General features: G+C 38.3%; 1 protein-coding gene across 3 annotated transcripts in view; it reads left to right on the top strand.

Moving 5' to 3' along the window:
• The window catches only part of CCNY (cyclin Y), a 118652-nt gene extending 104332 nt beyond the window's left edge, over positions 1 to 14320 (top strand). For all 3 annotated transcript variants that reach the window (XM_021542913.4, XM_085563924.1, XM_021542914.3), the window contains 3 exons: positions 2049 to 2215; positions 5513 to 5675; positions 11331 to 14320. In XM_021542913.4, coding sequence (XP_021398588.1) covers positions 2049 to 2215; positions 5513 to 5675; positions 11331 to 11447 — 447 coding nt within the window. In that variant the 3' untranslated portion in view covers positions 11448 to 14320. The remainder of the gene's footprint in view (positions 1 to 2048; positions 2216 to 5512; positions 5676 to 11330) is intronic.
• The last annotated feature ends 5390 nt before the right edge of the window (positions 14321 to 19710 follow it).

Genomic DNA, 19710 nt, shown 5'->3' with positions numbered 1-19710 from the left:
ATAGTGTCTCATCAAACTCCTATTTAATTTTTAATTTGGATTTCTCAAGTATGTGCTGGTGGAAAAATAGTGGCAAGTTTATGCTGCCTTTTTACTGAGGTGTAATTTGATCTGCTGTGCAGATGGACCTTGACAGGCTCGAGAGACTGGCCTGTGCAATACTCACAAAGTTCAGCAAGGCCAGCTGAAAGGTCCTGCATGTGGGTCAGGGCAATCCCAAGGACAAAATGCAGGATGGCTAAACAGAGGATAGCTTGAGAGCAGCCCTGCCAAGAAGGCTGGGGAGGAGCTTCACGTGGCCTGGCAGTGTGCTCTCGCAGCCCAGAAAGCCAAACGTGTCCTGGGCAGCATCCAAAGCACTGTGGGCAGCAGGTGGAGGGAGTCTGTCCTCTGCTCTGTTCACCTGAGTGCTGCATCCAGCTTTGGGGTCTCTGACATTAGAAGGGCATGGATCAGCTGCAGCAAGTCCAGAGGAGGGTGATGAAGCTGACCAGAGGGCTGGAGCACCTCTCCCATGACAGGCTGAGAGAGCTGGGGCTGTTCAGCCTGAAGAACAGAAGGCTTGGGGATGCCTTGCAGCAGCCTTCCAATACTTGAAGAAGGCTTACAGGAAAGCCGGAGAGGAACATTTTATGAGGTTTTCTAGTGATAGAACAAGGGCTACAAATGGCTTTAACCTGGAAGAGGTTAATCTAACCCAACATGTTAGGAAGAAATTTTTTACTGTGAAGGTGGTGAGACTCTGGAACAGGTTGCCCAGAGAAGGAGATGCCCCATCACTGGAAGGCCAGGCTTGATGGGACTCTGAGAAACCTATCTAGGGCAAGATGTTCCTGCCCATGACAGGAGGGTTGAAGCTAGATGGCTTTTAAAGATTCTTCCAAGCCAAACTATTCTATGATTCTATGTCTTTCCTTGCAATATAATTCTTAACTGTTTACATTTTCTTCTCTAAGTGCCTTTGAATTGCAGCCCCCACAAAATCCTTACTTAGCTGTGTTGCTTTTCTCTCTTTCTAAGCTAGAGCTGTACATTAGAAAATATATATTTTGTGATTTTTGTATGCTTCTATCTATCTATCTAGCTAGCTAGCTGGCTAGCTAGCTATCTACTATAAATGTGGAGTATTCACTATATATCTCCTAAAACTGAATGTGAAAAGTTGAGATTTAAAAGGTTTGCATTAACAGTAGAGAGTCAAATTCTGTATTGATGTGAAGCAAGCTAAGTTCATCTGCTAATTTGAGTGGTGTAATGTTACAGCTTCCATATGCTCTCTGCTTATGAAGCTCCCAGCGTTAGTGTATTGCTGTAAAGAAGTTTTCTGCTTCCCAGGGATGACTCCAGGGAATGCTGTATTTTCATTATTTGAGGAGCAGTTTTGCTTGCAAAGTTGACAAATTGCCTTGTACGATGTAGAGTGTAAGGAGCTTGTTTACACAGGCTGTTTGGAAAGCAAAATACAGTGTTTTGCACAGAACCCCCAGATAGTGCATACATCAGGGAGATCCATGTGCCACGTTCTTACTGAACTTCATGTTCCTGCAGTCTCACCATAACAGATTTTATATATCAAAATACTTTCAGAATGATCTGCTAAATAAAAAGTCAAACTTCCGTCTTCACTAATGGGCTTGGCACATAATTTAGAATTTTGTTCTTAAATAATAGTTTGACTTCCTTAAGAAGGAAAATAAATCTTTTAACAATTAGTGATATTTTGTTTTACAGTATTATAACATAACATTAAGGTTTTCTTCAGCTTTAGGATGACAGGCAGGGGGAAATCAGCTGAAGAAGAAATGGTTTATTTAGGAGTCTGGTGTCTGACTTCTTGAAAGGCCAACTAAAGTGGTTTTGTCACACCCAGTTTTGAGCCTTGCATTAGCATGCCATGTATGTAAAACTACAACTTTTATAATAAAATAATCTTGAAAGCATTTTTAACAGCCTACTGTTTTAGAATTGCTGGAATGGGAATAGTTCTCTTTTTCATTTCTACTTAGTAGCAAAATAGATCAAGACTTGATTTTGATGTGTTTCCACAGGTATATCTTGAAAGACTCTTAACTTATGCAGAGATAGATATTTGTCCAGCAAACTGGAAGCGAATAGTACTGGGGGCAATTCTACTGGCATCTAAAGTTTGGGACGACCAGGCAGTGTGGAACGTGGACTACTGCCAGATCCTGAAGGATATCACAGTCGAAGACATGTGAGTGAAGTTTGTTTATCTTTGTCAATGAATGCCAAGATCTGTGTCTGTGAGGGTGATGGGAAGCTCTTTCATCAATTGTATGAAGTTTGTATATTTGTGTTTTTTCTAACCATGGTGAATGCTGATAGATGGCATGAGGTTGGCTTGACAGCTGCTTACACAGAAGACATTAATTATTTTTGTTTTCTGGTTGAAGTTGTATTTTACCACTGGATATTCATGCACAATAATGAAAACAGATCTACAAAATATTTAAATGTATGCTTTGATGAAATTCCCCATATCCAGTGACCGTGCATGTATTCACTTCAGCATCATTTACTGTCATGCTCATTCTCCATATAGACATAAATAGACATGTAAGGCAGGAAAGGAAGTTATCTTAATGACCTTTAGATGAACACCCAGTTATTTCTTGCCATTATTTAAAATTGATGCTTTTGGGTTTTGACTTTTTCCCCCCTCCCCCAGTATCCTGTATTAGTTTTCAAGATGTTAAAAATGCAGACAGAATGAGGTTTTTAAAATAAAAGAGGGAGATAAGATGAACAAGAACCAAAATCAGGCCCTTTACATTTCTGTGTGTAATATTATTCCATGCAGAATAATTTGCTAATGGTTCCTTAACTGACTGAGTGGAATCTAAGTGATTTTGCAAAGTTACTTTTTCTCTTGATCCTTTTCTCCTACTTTTGAGTATTCAGTAGCAGTAGGGGTCTCCCTCCATTCACTTCTCCTCCAAGGCAAATCTGGGTGCTTTTAAAGTGTTCCTGAAGCTGGGACCTGAGCTGAAGTGCTGAACAACTTGAAGCACAGTCACAGGTTAGACTGTGCCATATGACAGTATTAAACAGGAATGGTTATAAATGTGAGGTTTGAAATTGATAATTCTCAGGGCTTTTCTTGAAGGCAGTGTGAAAAGAAACAGAAAAAGAGATTATTGTTTCTGACAAACATATGTGATGGTACTACTGTTAGAAGATGCACTTGAGCTATATAACACCAACACTCACATGGCAGACCTGTGCTCACATCAGCCCTTTCCTGCACTGCACATTCCCAAACTATGATGAGTCCTTGTCCTCAAGAATTTTTAGTATCTTAGCCTTTCCTTAAAAAATTTTAGGATTCTCACAAACTGGAAACCCAGAAGCCTCTGGGGAACCTGAGCTCTCTATATGTACTTGGTGATGTAGTTCATGGGTTTTGTGTTTAGGGCTCTGTGCGAATCCCTCAGCAAAGATTCTGGTGCTTATATTCCTGCTGTTAGGTTTTCCAAATTTTGTTTCCCTTCTATCTGAAATGTGGTGGATTTTTTTTTTCTTTCTTATATTTTAGTTATCTGGGACAGTACAGTATGATGATTTTTAAATGTCTGGCTCTAAGCAAGACAGGGCCTTTCATTGTATTAGTAAGACAGAAGATCTAAGTCAAAATCTTCAATTTGTGTGAATCATTCAGCATAAGTGTATCTTGCAAAGCATCAAGCAAACCTTTCAGGGTTTTATAAGTCAGCATCAGTGCAGTGAACTGTGCCTAAAAGTGAGTGGAGAACTTGGGAGTACTGAAGTGCAGTTGGTATCTGCAGTCAGGCATGTGGCACTACATTGAATTTCTGCAGTCAGGTATGTGGCATTACACTGAATTTCTGAGGAGTGGCCCAGGAAAGCACATGCTAAAGCAGTCTGAGGGAGATGTATGGGGTAAGAAGGGTATGTGGTTAGTTAAATTACATAAGTTCAGTAAGAAATATGTGTATGTTTTTGTCCTTTCTGACCTGTAGCTAATCTATTGATCCAACTTTGAGATCTTGTAGGTAGGGGATAATAAGAAACTGAGGCTGTGTATTTGAGATTTTTGAGGGTGCTCTTCAAATAGGGTACAGCCAATATCTTCTGCCGGTAAAATAGGCTTTATATTATCAATTAACATAGAACTTTAGGCTTAGCTTGCAGAATGTACAATCTTGGCATGTAAAGATAATATATTGTTTCTATTTATAGACATTTTTTTACTTGGATTTTTAAACTGGAATCTTCAACAGTGTGAATTTAAGCCAAAGACTCAATATCCAGCTTTTAGTTAGTCTTTTAGTATTAATTAGCATTTATCATTATATAAACATAGAATTTTGGCACAGAGAGTGAGGATAAGGAAGGACAATGCTTGTGATGTAAGAATTACATAAGGGTAAAGAGTGAGAAGGAGAAAATAATTCAGTGCTAAAAAACTACTGTACCAGTACTTTTTATCTTCAGATCCTTCCTCATCTACTGCTACCTATGCAACTTTCATTTCATATTCCTTGCACATTTGCATGGCAGTAAAAATGTAACTTAAAGACAATATAATCATCAGCCAATGCCCACTGGTAGCACAGCAGTGCAGTCTCTGGGCTTTTCAGCAAACATGGTAACTTCCACCACCCACTTATTTTTTTATTTTTCATATTTTGAAAGTGCTGTTTTGAATGTATCAAATGTTCCTGCATAAGTGTTAAGTAGGATTTCTGAACAATTTATGAAAATTTTCAGTCCTTAATTTTGTTTGTTGGCTTAATTCTCAATGTACTTTTTAATGTATTGGTGTAGGTAATAATGTACTTGTATACCAAAGTTTTACATGGTGGGAGCTCATATAGAAGCTGTGTTCCTGTCAGGTATTTTGGCAAACATGTTTTATTTAGATGCTGGAAAACATGTGAGCACCACTGTGAATTTTGGTTGCACCTTTAAGGCAAAAATTGCTTTATTCTGTTCATAAAGAGAGTATGATGAAAAACTCAGGTTTCCTATGACTAATTCTAAACAATTGATTATGAAGAGCTGCAGGGAGCAAATATGTTCTTCAGTAATTTATGTGTTAATTTGCAGCGTTTATGAGCGGAGCCTGACAAATTAGGGCAGGGGTGTGTGTGTTGCTGTAGCATAGCTGTGTGTGCAGACCCACCTAGTGGAGGTAAAGCAGAAACTACGAGAATTTTTTTTCCCTGCTAGATTTTCTTTCCAGAATTGTGTTAGCTAAGCTGATGAAGGTGCCCTTTCTCTAGCAAAACTTGTATCTGGATTTGATTGGCATTGCAGTAGCAGCTGCAAGGTGCAGCATCTCTCATATTCCTCATTGGTGTGAGTACACCAATAGAACTTGGTAGAGAAGGTCAAACCTTAGGCTGGGATAATTGCATATGGCAAGAATAAAAAATGAACTTGGTTTATACCATTTGCAATTTAAAGTAAAATTACATTCAGAATGCACAGTCTGAAATATGTTTCCATGTTTATCTCCTTTCCACAGGAATGAGCTGGAACGCCAGTTTCTTGAGCTGTTACAGTTCAATATCAATGTTCCCTCCAGTGTTTATGCCAAGTATTATTTTGATTTGCGTTCCCTGGCAGAAGCGAATAACCTGAGTTTTCCCTTGGAGCCCCTCAGCAGGGACAGGGCATATAAACTTGAGGTAAGATTATTTTTAGATTGCTCAATGTTAAATGTATAGAGGGATTAGGAATTTCTATGCTGTTTGTGCCTTCACCTATCTCTTCCCAGATATTCCCATGAGATATTAGAATATCATGAACTTGATTTTCATAATGGTTTTGTTTATGCTTTGAGTATTCATGGCTGGGGGGACAGCTTTTTGACCCAGTTTGCTTCATACCTTACCTTGCTTTCCATTTCATTTCAGTTGCAGTTGTCTATATTGGCCTTGTGAAAGTACCCACAAGTTTTATAATGATTGTGTTCACAGTCTAGTGTTGTTCATTCATTTGGATTCTTAAAACTGATTATCCACCTTAAATGACAGAATATTAACAAATGTTACTGAAAATAACCATTCCACGTTCTTCTTCTGCAAGTGCTCAGTTTCATGTGGATCCAAGTTTGTTATCTCCCATGGTGTTTTCCTTAGTAAAGGGAGAAGGGAAATGAGCACACACCTTCAGTGAATAAGTCATGAATGCTTATGAAATGTGGATATACCATATTCCAGAAGGAATGGATGGTCTGGACCTGTGAAATGCTGGCCACTGTGAAATTATCAGCTAATTATGGGTCCTTTGCAACACTGCAACATATTTTTCCTAATTTTTTGGATATGTTTTTCAAATATGGGCATTATTGCACTGGGTATGCATTTTGTTACTAATTTTGAAAATTTTCATTAGATACTGGCTGCTTTTAAGAGTACACTTCTTTAATTACATAACATCTTTACACTGGAGGGTGTTTGCCTGTGGGTTAGACTGAGCTTTGCATGTTCTGAAATTCCTAGTGCTCCTGTAGAACAGGCAGGCAGTTCTATACACAGTTTTGTGGGGGGAATGGTGCGTGGGAAGGTTAATTGACTTGTTTGTGACTCTAATGGGAGCTAAAAGTGGTGGAGAAAGAATCAAAGAAAAATTCACTTAAGATTTATTTCCCATTCTTTCTAAATATTCTTTCTAAATTGCACAGGTAGCTCCAATAAGAATGTCATGGAATACATAAGAATGTATGGAGTGTGATCTAAATTTGCATCAGATTTTCTTTCTATTAAAGAGAATATTAAAATAAAAATTCATTTGGATTGTAATCTTACTTGAAAAGAGGTGTTTTACTGAGTTATGGGAGTCTTGATTGTAAGTGCTATTACATATATCAAAATTAAGGGAATTACTTTTTGATTTAGCCCACAGTTTCTTAAAACTGTCCATCTATGTCACAGACAATGTATAACAGCAGGTTACAAATGAATGTAACAATGATAGCTCCTAAAACCTTAGAAGAAAAGAAAAATGGGAAATGACTGCGAATAGCCAGAGAATAGTGTTTATTCTTCTGTACTAGCTTAAAGAAAGGGCATATTTAAAAAGAACTAATGGATTTTTTTTTTCAATGAATCTGTATTATTAAACATTTCCCCATTGGGCATGCCAGCAGAAGTTGGCTGTAAATAACCCTGCTAGCCAGGGGATGTCTTCAGGGTAGAGGAGGAGTATCTGCTGTGAACCAGCTTGGTCTGCCACCTCCGTGCCTCTATATTCTGTGGCCAGAAGGAAGGGAACTGCCTTGTTCCCTGGCAGTACGTTGTTGTCATTAGTGTGCCCTTGAAACTACTTGACAGCATAATTTATAGCCCAGTTCCCTGAACACAGTTAAGCATTTAGCTTGCCAAGAGTCATCAAAATGCATTTGCAGCACTTCTGTAGTCTCTCGTGTGCTGTTCAGACCAGAGTTCTGTTTTAAAACAGTTGCCTGGATTGTCAAGTGGAGTAGATGTAGTACCGCACAGGCTGTGATATTTTTGATACTGAGAGAAAAGCTGCAGTCTGTGATGAAAGACACGAGCCTCACAGCAAATGTATTCATGCAGTGGAAGGATTTGCCTTGTGTGATAAACTAAAAAGACCTTGCTCAGTGCCAAGATTAAAGCAACTTAGGGCATTTGAGATCACGAAAGGTGTTGCATAGAGAAATAGCTATATTGTAAGATATTTTAGCTATTTTTGAATTTTAAATCTATTTTTTTATGTTTAAAGCAGAAGTATTAGATCTGACATGGCAGAATCTGCACGGTGATTTCTGCAAACATCATGAAGTTGACATACCCATGATGATGAAAAAACATCCTAAAAAGACCTAAAAGGACAAGGCTAGTAAGAAATGTACCTCACCACAGGGAAATGCTGGACAAGATCCATCAGCTTAGAGGTGTTACGAGAGATTGCAGTACTTGTTAGAAATTACATCACTTTCTGAAGCATCTGCAGTGGATGTTTTCTCTTATTTAATGTTCTCAGAATTGACACTTAAAAAGCAGCTTTGTCTTTTAAATGACAAAATAAAATGAATTTTTTTTTTACCTTTTAATTATCTGTGGATTGAAGTGTCCTGGATTTGTTATACCAGTCCACCTAGTAGCCAGAAACCATTTTTATGAACCCTCTTGTTTTTTTTCTCCTGTTCTATGGAATCAGGCAGGTTAAAAATGGCAAATAAACTTTCATTAGATCATCCACTGTGTCCACCTGGCAATGCTGTTTGTACCAGACAGCATATGTTATAGTGTGTTTTGTTCTTTCTTTTAATTATGTCAAGTGTCAAGGCTTCCTTTGCTTTCCCCCGACCTGTTTTCTAATATGGGAGAATTTTCCCTGCCAAGAAGGTTGTTGGGTGTCCAGCCTGAATCCACTATTTCACAATTTCCTACTCGTGCACCTGTTTTTTCTCCCATGTACTGAGCTAGATAAAAGTCAGATTCTGCTCTTTGGGTTAAGTAGACAAAACGTGTCTGTCCTATTGCTGCTGTGATCTAAGCACTGTGCTTGTTTCAAGGTTAGATTTTCTGAGAGCACTCATTAGTGCACTCCCAGTTTAACTGATGTTGTCTGAGATCTTCATTGTTAGGATGGTACTTGAGCACATAGTTCAAACCCTTTGAAATATGTGCTGTTTTCCTGACCCTAAAGAGATACAGTCCCATGGTTCAAACAGACAAAACCAGGGGCAAAATATGTAAGTTACAAGCAGAGAAGTGTCTTTATATCTCTTCAGCTTTCCAGTATCACAGTGACTTGATTGCAGTTCTGTGTGTTTGTATGTTCAGAACCCTCCAAGCCTGCAAGAAAAGGAAGAGCAAAACAGAGCAAAACTCACCTTTTTGGGTCTTAGGACTAACCAGTTGTGCTTTTCTCATGCTTTATCAATTAAGGACAACTACCCGCTGTTTGTCCCTGCTCAGTTTTCTCTGGTTTGTCAGTTTTTGGAGGGTGTGCAGCACTCACAGTGCCTTTGTGCATTCCTGATTGTGAGCCCATAACCAGCTCTGCTGCTTTCCTGCCCTTCACAAACATGCACACAGCCAAAATTTGTACTGCTACTTCTACTGTTACTACTACTACTGCCATTCTCCAGCCTTCTTTCTCCTTACTTGTCCCCTCTTCCAATGATGGAATCTCTACAAGAGTCATACAACTCAGCAGAGGAACTGACTGGTTTTGTATGCATGGGTATAATGGAAGAATATATATGTGTATGTATACATTCATTACAGCTAAGTCCAACAAAATTTCACATGATAGATTAGTGTTGCTGGTTTTTAGAAATGTTTTGATTGACATGAGAAATGTTCCCTTGCAACTGTCAAAAATTGGTTTCTTTTTCTTTTTCTAATAGAATTGTCAGATGATAGAAAGGTGATTATAACTATTTTGATTCATTTTAACTGAAGGACAGTAGTAAATATTTACAATTTTCTGCTTTTCTTGTTTCTCCACATGTTATACTAAAGTTGACTACCTTACCAAGTATGCTCCAAATGTTGATTTTCTAACTTACTTGCAGATGAAGAGGCATCTTTAGATACAGAGCTGCTTTAAATGGCAGTGTGTTTCTTATCCATATGATTCATCAGCATAGCCTAGAGATGCCAAATATTAGGTGCCACTTCCAAGCAGCATTTCATTTTGTCTGACCAAGTGCCAGAACAGAAATTTTCCTGTGTCACACAGGCAATTTTGAAGTGATTACCTTCTCTGACTGTTGGATGCCTAAGGTAACAGTCTGATTTGGCAGCTGAAAGAAGTTGAGCTCCACCTAAGTACACCCCTTCGTCATGCCATGGCACATTATTTCATAGATAAACATTTTTAACCTATTGAATTTTAAATCTGATTGAATTGCGGAAACTCTTAGTCCATCAAGTTCCTGGTTAAATTAAATAAGATTTTATTAAGGGGTTTTAAGTGCATGAAGTTATGGTCTAAGAAACAATATGAATACTTGCAGTTTTCAACTAAAAAGTAGCAACTGTTCACTTGGTGGTGGTAGGTTTTATGTTGTTCTGGGGCTTGAATTTGTTTTGCTTAGTTTTGTTTTGTTTTCTAATTTAATGATGTTTTGTGGCTGGCTTGACCAGAGCTTTAGGTGAACTCAGATGTATGAGTTGTGTGCTTCTGCCATATCTGGCCCTGGTTTTTGCAGGACTATTCAAATCAAAGGACTCTTCACTGCTACAGTTTGCTGTGCTATAGAGGTAAAGATCAAGAGAGGAAATGATGAACCATGGAGTCAGGATGTTTAATTATTTGTAATGCCTTGTGTTATAATCAAACACTTCTACTGCGTTTGTTTGTACAGTACTCTTTATTAAACATCTTAAGGTACAACTTGAAAGTGTTCCTGAGTAAATAAAAAATGCTGCTTTAGTTTGTTGTATTTTTGAATTTGACCTTGAGTACTCCTTGCAGTGAGCTTTCTCTGCAGCTCTGCAGTTTGATTGCCAGAGTTAACATCTCTGCTGATGCCAACCACAGCCTGTCCCAGCCATATGAACTCTAATAGGCTATTTTAGGGAACAGTAAATTCATGCATGTGAGGTCCATAATAAATACTATTTTTAAACTTGGCTAAAATCAGTAGAAGAAACATCAAACATTAACTCCATTATAGCATAAAAGGAATTGAGACTTGAATAATGTTTGTCTCTCTCTTCAAAAGGTTTAAAAATTACTATATATTTATAACATGAATTTAATTATTGTGAATATGAATTGCATTTCCCTGTGGAAGTATATAAGATAGCTTGGTCACATAGAATGATCATCTGCTTCTGAAAGGTGAGTTAACATCAGCTCAGGAGGCAAAGCATGGTGTGTGTTCTGCAAGATCATTTCTTGACAGAGAAAAATATAATTACTACAAGATTTTTAGGAAATAAAAAATTTAGGAGCCACCCAATCTTTAAATTCTCCAAATACACTTACAGTTTCTATAGTTGTTTTATTAAGTTTTCCACGATTTTTCATCTATGAAGGATGATACACCAATTACCTTGTAGAAGTGGATAAATATTGTCAGCTCCCTCAGTGAGGTTTGTGATGGTTCACCTGCAAAGGAAAGGCTTGGGATATGCTCAGTCCTTCTGCTGCCATGTGAGGCAATGCAAGCCTTCCTTCCAAGACAAATGAAATGCAAACTAGGATTTGAGGAGAATGTCTTCATGTGTTTATGAGTTTTGCTTAATTAAATGACTTTTGTAATTTCACCTGTATGTAGAAATCTGGATTTAGTCTTGCTTTACCTGGACAGCTGTGGGCAGTGCCACTCAGGGTTTTCATCTTTTTTCTTGCAGGCCATTTCTCGCCTGTGTGAAGATAAATACAAGGACTTCAGGAAAGCTGCAAAGAAGCGGTCGGTCAGTGCTGACAATCTGACTGTGGTTAGATGGTCCCCTGCAATTATCTCCTAACAGAGGAGACTGGAATATTCCTATGGACGTACTGTTTCATCCATCCATTTTTTTCAGAGTGGGCTGGGGGCGGGGGGATAAAGAAGAAAAGACTTTTGATTTTTTTATTTTTAAATCTGTCAAGCTGCCTTTACAGTGCCTCCCCATTGTGTAGCACACGAGTGAAATACCTAACGGAAGGAGAAATGGAGAAATCGGTGTCTGGGAGAGAAGATCAGCAACAATTATTTTCTCACTTCCACTAACAGCTTTACACTTTTATGAGGAAACAGCAAATCAGGTGCTTGGAAGAAGAAAAAAAAATGAAGTAGAGGCAGAAAAATATTTAAGAACTCTGCCATTTTCTATTATACTGTACTCATGAAGGGAAATGGCAGCATGAAAAAAAAACATGTAGTCAGATGACTGTGCACTAGAGGAATGACATTGGGAGAGTTCCATCTTAAAGGTTTCTCTTAATATCTTTTGTTGTTGTTGTTGTTTTCTTTGCATTCCTCATTGCTGCTTCCCAGGATAAATTCTTCCCCTTGCACAGCCGGAAATACGAAGTCTGTATTTACAGTAGCACAAACCCCTGAATAAATAGCGTTGGGTTTTTTCACTGCACTTTTCTCTGTAACCTGTCTTATTATCATTATTCTTATTAATTATTATGCATATGTTACATTTCTTGTATGCCTTTTATTGTATTTCAAAAGAAAGAACTTGACCATAGTGCTGAACCAAAAGTGTGTACAGGGATCAGAAGATCTTTGTAATTTCATTATGTGTTTTATTTATAGTATACTTGGGTGTGTGTGCCTTCCTGAGTTCTTGGAATCATTTATTTTTATGTAATATAAAGATACAGTTGTTAAAGTCTTGAGATGATGATGATGATAAGACTTGGGCCAAATCTCTGAAATTTGCAACAGATCTTGTGATCCTTTTTGCAGATTTTCATAACATTAGAAGTTTAGCAGAATTCATCCATTTTGAAGGAGATTTTTTTTTTTTTATGGCCTGAAAAGTTCATTCCTTCACCTCCAGGTCCATTGTTGCAAGCAATATTCTCAATTTTTATATGTTTACTTTAAATCAAAGTGAGTCTGTTTATATAAAATAAAAAATAACAAAAAAAATTGTTCCTGTGAGAAGGCCTGCAGAAGAGCAGAATGGAAATCTTAACAAGGTATCTGTCACAAGGAGATTTGATTTGGAAGCTAAAATACAAACCCTCATGTTTTTCAGTGTAGGTGCTTATAAAAATTAAAAGTAACTGAACTGTGAATATAATTTCCAACTCGGATTATGAAACTCCTCTGTTGCTATTATTATTTCGCTCTTACTGTGGATGTTCCCCCCCTTGGCAATTGTAAGAACCTTTTATACAAAATAACTTGTCAGTATAAGCATATTTGCTTCATAACACTGCAGGGTGATTTTTTTTTCCCCAGTTGTTTTTGGTTTTTTTTTGTTGGTTTGGTGTTTTTTTTTTTTTTTGCACAGTTTAGAAAGATACAGCTGAAAGCTCTCAGTTCCCTGAAATCTGTCCTTGTGGCTATCACTGAAGGGAATGGCAGCAGATGTCCCTGATTTGTGCACTACTGTTGTAACCCACGAAGATTCCATGTTTGTTTTGTTAAGCCCTATGGGCTTGTGGCTCCCTGGGGGCCCAGAGATGCACACTTGGCTCCCAGAGCCTCCGGGCGGGGAGGCACCATGGCATGGAAGCAGTGAAACCAAACAGTTTCCTCTTAGCTTTCCAAGGTGATTTGTTTAGTTTGAGACATGAAGGCTTTGTCCATCAATCCTCCTGATGTTCTTTGGGCCATTAAAATAATCTAATTCTCATCACTTCTTGTTGTGCCAATGCATCAGAACTGTGAGTAACCAAGTCCATTTTTCCCTTGAACATGGAATGTAAGGCAAGTGTTTATAAAAATTACAGCATTTGAAACCTCGTTACAGATAGTATCAAAAAGAACATTTTCAGAGCATTTGAAATTCATCCTTTATAAGCATAAATTTAGGCTTTAAAATATGTAAAATATTTTGATTTATCAACACTTTGCTAAACTATTTTCCATTTAACTTGATATCAGGAATATTGGTTTTATCCATTTCTGGGTGATAGAGATATGAACTTTGGATTATGTAAAGATATCAATGCATCTACTATAATTTTTGTGAAGTTTATTAAACTACTTTAAAGATTGTATAGTCTATTTATTGTATGTATGTACATACAGTCTGATACTTTAAAAAGTGGATTCCGTAAAACCTGGCTCAGTCTTGTTTAGACTATTGAATATCGTTTTAGCCTTGTCCACTGGACTCTACCTCTGTATAGGAGAATTTTCCATATTCTTAATTAGTACTGATTCTGTGATTAACTTGGTTATGTTTCTTGCACTAAGAATTAAAAAAAAAAAATCTGCTGTAAGTGTGGATTTTTTCTTTAGTTTTACCATATGAATCCTCTACATTTAGGTGGATGTTTCTTTCCCTCATGATTATAGAATAATTCTTTGCTTTTTCTTCTGGTTTGTTCCAAGGTTGCCAAAAAATACAGTACCTGTCAGTAAATCTGAAAAGTGTCTTTTATTTGCAAGGTATTCTATATCAGGTAATAAAAAATGAATTATTATTTAGGCTTATGTTGTGTTTAGTTTAGTTTTTTCAGCACTACTGTATGGAAAATACCATTGCAAAGTTAGAGGATCACTGGAGATGTAAGAAGGGAGGAGAACCATATAACATTTTAATTAACAGCACAAAGACATTGTGTTTTGCTGTAAATGTTTTCTGGATTAAGGTATTCATTATTGCTTTGGTCACCGGCTCAGAACTGAAAAGGTGTAGGAGATACAATAAACCTGTCCCTTCAAGTATCATTGTCTTAATGAATTATTTTTATATGTTGAGCCAGTGGGACACTTGTTTGGTCATTTGCATGTTGATAATTGGATCAATATTTGAAAAAGGCATCTTACAAGGTTGTAGTCATTCAGCTGTATGCAGCCAAGAGTTGTTGCCATAATTCCTCTTTCCACCTGCAGACCTCTTTATATTTGATTTGCTGTTTGTATTTTATGGTTTGTCAGTGACATATATCATTCTGACAGACACTGTCATGTGGGACTGGGAGCACTGGTGTCATGGGATGATGTGCAAAAACAAAATGGTCAAATCACCTTTTTCTACTTTTCACAAATTCAGTCAGTTCTTCAAATGATGCATGTTTTCTATTGCTAAAAATGTGCGAAATCTTATCCTATAGCAGGGTAGTGGTTTTGGTTTGTTAAGGATTTGGGGATTTTTCTTAATTAGCATATATTGCATAATTGCTGTTTACATTTATGGAGTCTGAACTAAGACTTTGTGCTTTAACACTTTTCTCTCCAGCTCCCCTAATGCCAGAAATCTTGGCTATAATATAAAGATTAGAAGTAACAAAAACCCCGTCTGAAAAGGGTAATGGTGGCAGATGACAGAATGACATGGTAGTGTTGGCTATGTATAAAAATAGCAGTATGTGGGAGGGGATAGAGGAACTGAAAGAATGGGAAAAAAAAAACCAAAATCTTAACACCTAAAGCAACAAATTATTTACAGTCATCCTTAGATGGTAATGAGCATTTCGTTTCCCAGTAATATATTTAAACTCCTAACTGAAGTGCTGCACATCCTCTGCAGGCTCATGTTGCTCTCTGCTTCTTCTTGGTCTTCATGTCGAATCCACTCAGCCTAGCTTTTAGTACTTTCCTCATGTGTAAAACACATTTTTCTGTTATGAGAACTTTTTTTACTTGAATTGGCAGTTGTTGGCAACATTTGCCTACTCTGCAGTGAAGTTCCCACTTAATGTCTCAGATGGGTTCTGAGAAATCAGCTCAACTATAAACACAAACATACCTGTGTGAGTTCACCTAGATGTGCATGGAAATGTATTACACCCAAAGTGCAGTAAGTGTCTTTCTGCTGTTTTTGTCTTTCTTCTCATCAGCTGAACTCCATCTTGAGGAAACCACACAACTGGTGAGGCTGAGCTGCATGAACTTAAGGTAATGATGGCAGATGTGCAGCAGCCACTGTTCTGTGAAAATGCTTTAAAAAGGGAAACAAGATTTAGAAGAAAAGCTGCTATGTAAGGAAAACAATAGCAATAGCAGACATAGATTATGATGTCGAAAAGGATTGTTTCACAGTGTGTGTGAACCTGCTTTTCTGGATCTTATGAGAATCCACAAAAAGTAACTGCTGAGTTGCAGAACCACAGCTTGAAAAGGACTGAATGCATTGAGGGTATTGTGGCACTGGAACAGGTTGCTGGGACAAGCTGGAGATGCCCCATCCCTGGAAGTGTTCATGGCAGGAGAATTTGAACTACATTATCTTTAAGGTGCCTTCCTAATCAAGCTTTTCTGTAATTATATCCAAGAAAGCCACACTTGAGTTTATTTCTTGCCTGGCCTGGATCACCAGGCTCTTCCCACTGAAGAAAGAACAACAGGATGGCAAATTGAGGAAAGGCAGGTGACAGAGCAGGACAAATAGACTGTACTCCTTGTGCTCCTTCTAGAATAGTTGGCCTGATGCAATTTGGTTTGAAAAAAGACAGTTGTTGTTCCATGCCCTTTACACCATGTGTAATGTGTTTCGGTATTACCAGCAGAGGCTTTCAGCTGTTGCACCTGGAGATACTGTTTGGTGAAGATATGCTAAGCAAGCTTCTTGGTATGGTGAAATGTGGCTGTATACCTATGAGTTGTCCAGAATCCCTATTAAGTTTGTAAAGCTCAAGATGTCAATGGTCCCTACAGATGGAGAACAGCAAATAACAACAAAATGTCAAAAATTTTATTTTATAAAATACAGTTTCCCAATGTACTTACATCATTTACTTAATGTACCTGATTTAATTTCAGACATTTTTTTCCTTGTATCTCTGACACATAGACTGGGGTACTGTGGTAACTACTGCAGTAAAACTTTGAAGCTGGAAAATCTCTGAAACTAGCACTGGCAGTGAAGTGAATCCTCAAAAAGCAAATGAAGACTTACTCATGTGACAGGAGGGCTTCTCTAAACAGGCATTAGAGTAAGACATCACCTTCATGTAAGAGATTCCACAGCACTGATTCTTCTCTTAGCTGTAGGTTTCCTTGCTTCACTGCTCTGGGTTTTCATGCCCCTGTGCTTTAGATGTTAATATAAATTACTCTCCATGGAAACAGTATCTTGGAAACTGGCAGCTGTGTTACCCTTACTGTCTTATATTTAAACTACACAGATCATCCAGTGGTCACATACTTCTCTTTCATGTATTTCAGGCAAGTGAAGCATTCTGCTGTAGGAAAAGGAGAGGCCAAAAAGGTGGGGATTGGTGTGCTAGAAGGGCTGTGAGGCAGAATTCAGTGTGTATATTTTAATAGTCCAGAAAATAAAGATGGAGAAATGAATTTGTATTTTCTATACTGTCAATACTAAAAGGCTTTGATGATACTTTCAGAAGTGTGATGGTGTTAAACCTTTCGGGCAAAGAGTTTAAGGGATTATTCAGTGAGACAGGATATGCAGTGTTTTCATTGATCTGGGGAGGAGGAAGACCAGGCTGTACTGAGCAAAATGGTACAGAAGAGTATGTAAAATACATACACCAAATAATTCAACCATCAAGCATTAGAATGGCAGACCTAGCTTGATTCTGGTACATGATTTCAATGTTTGGAAAGTATTGGTGGTCACCTTACTTCTATAATAACATCCTTTTCCTTTTGTGGCCTTCCAGTACAAGGTCATCCTATGTAGGCAACAACTTAGTACACATTGTTAATTATTAGAATATAATCAGTAATACTTGAAGGTAGACTTTACAAAAAAAAAAAAAAGTTAAAATAAAAGAAGTAGTAAGAGTTCCTGTTAAGAACAAAAGCTGCAGGGGATGATAACCTGATGCTGCTCTGGGGCTTCATCAGTATGAGCATTAAGTAATGAGAGTCTCCTGCTTGTGGCAACTCTCAGTGCATGTCAGTCCCACTTCTGAAGTCACAGGTTGGGAAGGTGAGAAGAATTGCAGAGAACAACTTCCTACCCCCTGTCCCCTGGTAACAGCAACCCAACCCCAAGTCCTTTGTAGTTACAGTAGTTTTGCACAGCAGAGTTTTGAACAGAGATGAAAAATTATCTTCCAGCTTACATCATTGCTCTGCACAAAAGTAAGAATGGTTTAAATATGTACATCACCACCAGCATTTGTAACGTTAAATATTTAACTTATTACTGCCAGCAGGTATACACCTGACACTCTGCCATAGGAAGGAGTCCACAGTCTGAATGTGTTCTCTACCAGTGCTTTATAGGACGCCTATTCTAAGTCTGTCCTCTGAGAAACTAGAGGAATGATTCTCATAACCTAGGAAAATAGTTGGGCGTCTCTTGATAATTTTGAATGCTATCAGGTAAGGTGATCTTCTAGATTTGCCTGATTCAAGGCTTCGGATCAATGATTCCTTCAGCTGAACAGAAATAAATACTTCAAAGCATAAAGTGACAGTACTGGCTTCATCTAGAGAAATTGTGGTCATGTCACCCTGACACTGAGTGTCAGTGATCAAAGGGACTGGCCTGATTCTTCTGCTTCCCCATTTAATCATGAATCTCAGTGAGAAAATTGTTGGTGTTTCTGACCTGTGAGAAATCTAGACTATGAAATTGTTGCTTTTCTGTGGTGGCCTGACACTGTGGTACATCAGAAAGGCATTTTTTGTTCTGTTTTGTTCTGTTTTGGTCTGTTTTTCTGGCATGTGGCAGAACAAAGTTGTTCTGCCCCTTAAAGTGTGCAGATAGCTAAACCGTGTGTTAGCTGAAAATGTGTGCTCAGACATCTGATTCCCAGCTGTGACATTTTCCCTTAATCTTTTCTAAAATATTTTTCTCTTAGAAAAGGAACCAGGGCAAGCAATCAGTTTTAAGCTTTCTCCAAAATATATAGCAAATCAGCATCTTAATTTTTCTATTTCAGATTTTTTTTTTTAATTTCAGATTTGAGCTTTTCCTTGACTACTCAGTACGTGTATGCACGTGAGCATTTCTTTTTGGTTTGTTTGCATTGGATAAGGAATTTCTATGGCAGTTGCTAATAGAAAAAGCAATTATTTAAAATGTCATTTGAACTTTTTTTGCCCGCTAAGGAATGCCTTTATCTCTGACTTACTAAGAATAGGTAAATCCAGTGATACAAGATTTCTGATTTTTGCCCTGTCAGCTTCATCCTGTTGCATGAACAATGAACTTTTAACTTTTTACTTTTAACCATAATTTTTAAGAAATTTTACATATTTGTAATACTTTCAGTATAAACCGAAAGCTTCAGAGCTTTTTGTGCAGAGAACAAAAGAAATATGTAGCTTTGATTTTTAACAATTTGAGAAAAATATTAGAGCAGACTCTAGTATCTATCTCCCTCAGCTTTTCTTCCTAGTAAGTGTCCCTAGAAACACCTTCAGCATCTGTAGCTGAATGTCCTGTGTTCTCCTGAATACAGAATTTCTCAGGATTTGAACAGAAAGCTCCAACCCCATCAACTCTTTAAGACCTGAGGTGCATTCCCAGGGAAACCAGGCTGAAATGCAATATAAAATGGTGGGTGATACAGGAGGGTGGGGGGAGAGGATCTCTTGGGGCAGTGGAAAAGTGCCTTTGAGCTGAGTCAGCACCAGGCTGAGGAAGAGGGTGAGGAAGTCAGGCTTCCCACCCCACAGGTTCCTTACCCTCATCCTTGCAGCCACAAGCCTGTGCTGCCACTCGGAGCATGGAAATGATTGAATCCTGTGGGTCTGCACTGGCTTGTGTTATCGAGTGATGTGGATGGGACTCAGGTAAGTGAAACTGGGTCAGTCTGACTGGGCAGCCCCAGTGCATCTCTCACCTAACACAGATTTGCAGCTGGTTTTCCCTGCATGGATCCCTGCATCTTCCTGGCCTCCTCCTGTGCTCTACCTGTCACTGCAGGCTGTGCTGGTCTCTGGGATCTGCCTGCTGGCAGAGCTCCTGGCACTTTGAATTAAACACACCTGGCTGGCTCCTCCCTGCTCCAGTATGTGATACTTGCATGAGCAGCAATGCCTCTCTTGGTGTGCGATTGCACAGATAATTGGTAGCCACCACAGAATGGTTTGGTCAGAAGGGAACCTCAAAGATCACCTCACTCCAGCCCCTGCCATGGGCAGGGACACCTTCCACTAGCCCAGGTTGCTCAGGGTCCCTTCCAGCCTGACCT

This window comes from Lonchura striata, chromosome 2 (assembly GCF_050655825.1).
Source record: "Lonchura striata isolate lonStrDom1 chromosome 2, ASM5065582v1, whole genome shotgun sequence".
Lineage (NCBI taxonomy): Eukaryota > Metazoa > Chordata > Aves > Passeriformes > Estrildidae > Lonchura > Lonchura striata.
The sequence above is the reverse complement of the archived record's forward strand: the minus strand, read 5'-3'. Positions and strand labels throughout refer to the sequence as shown.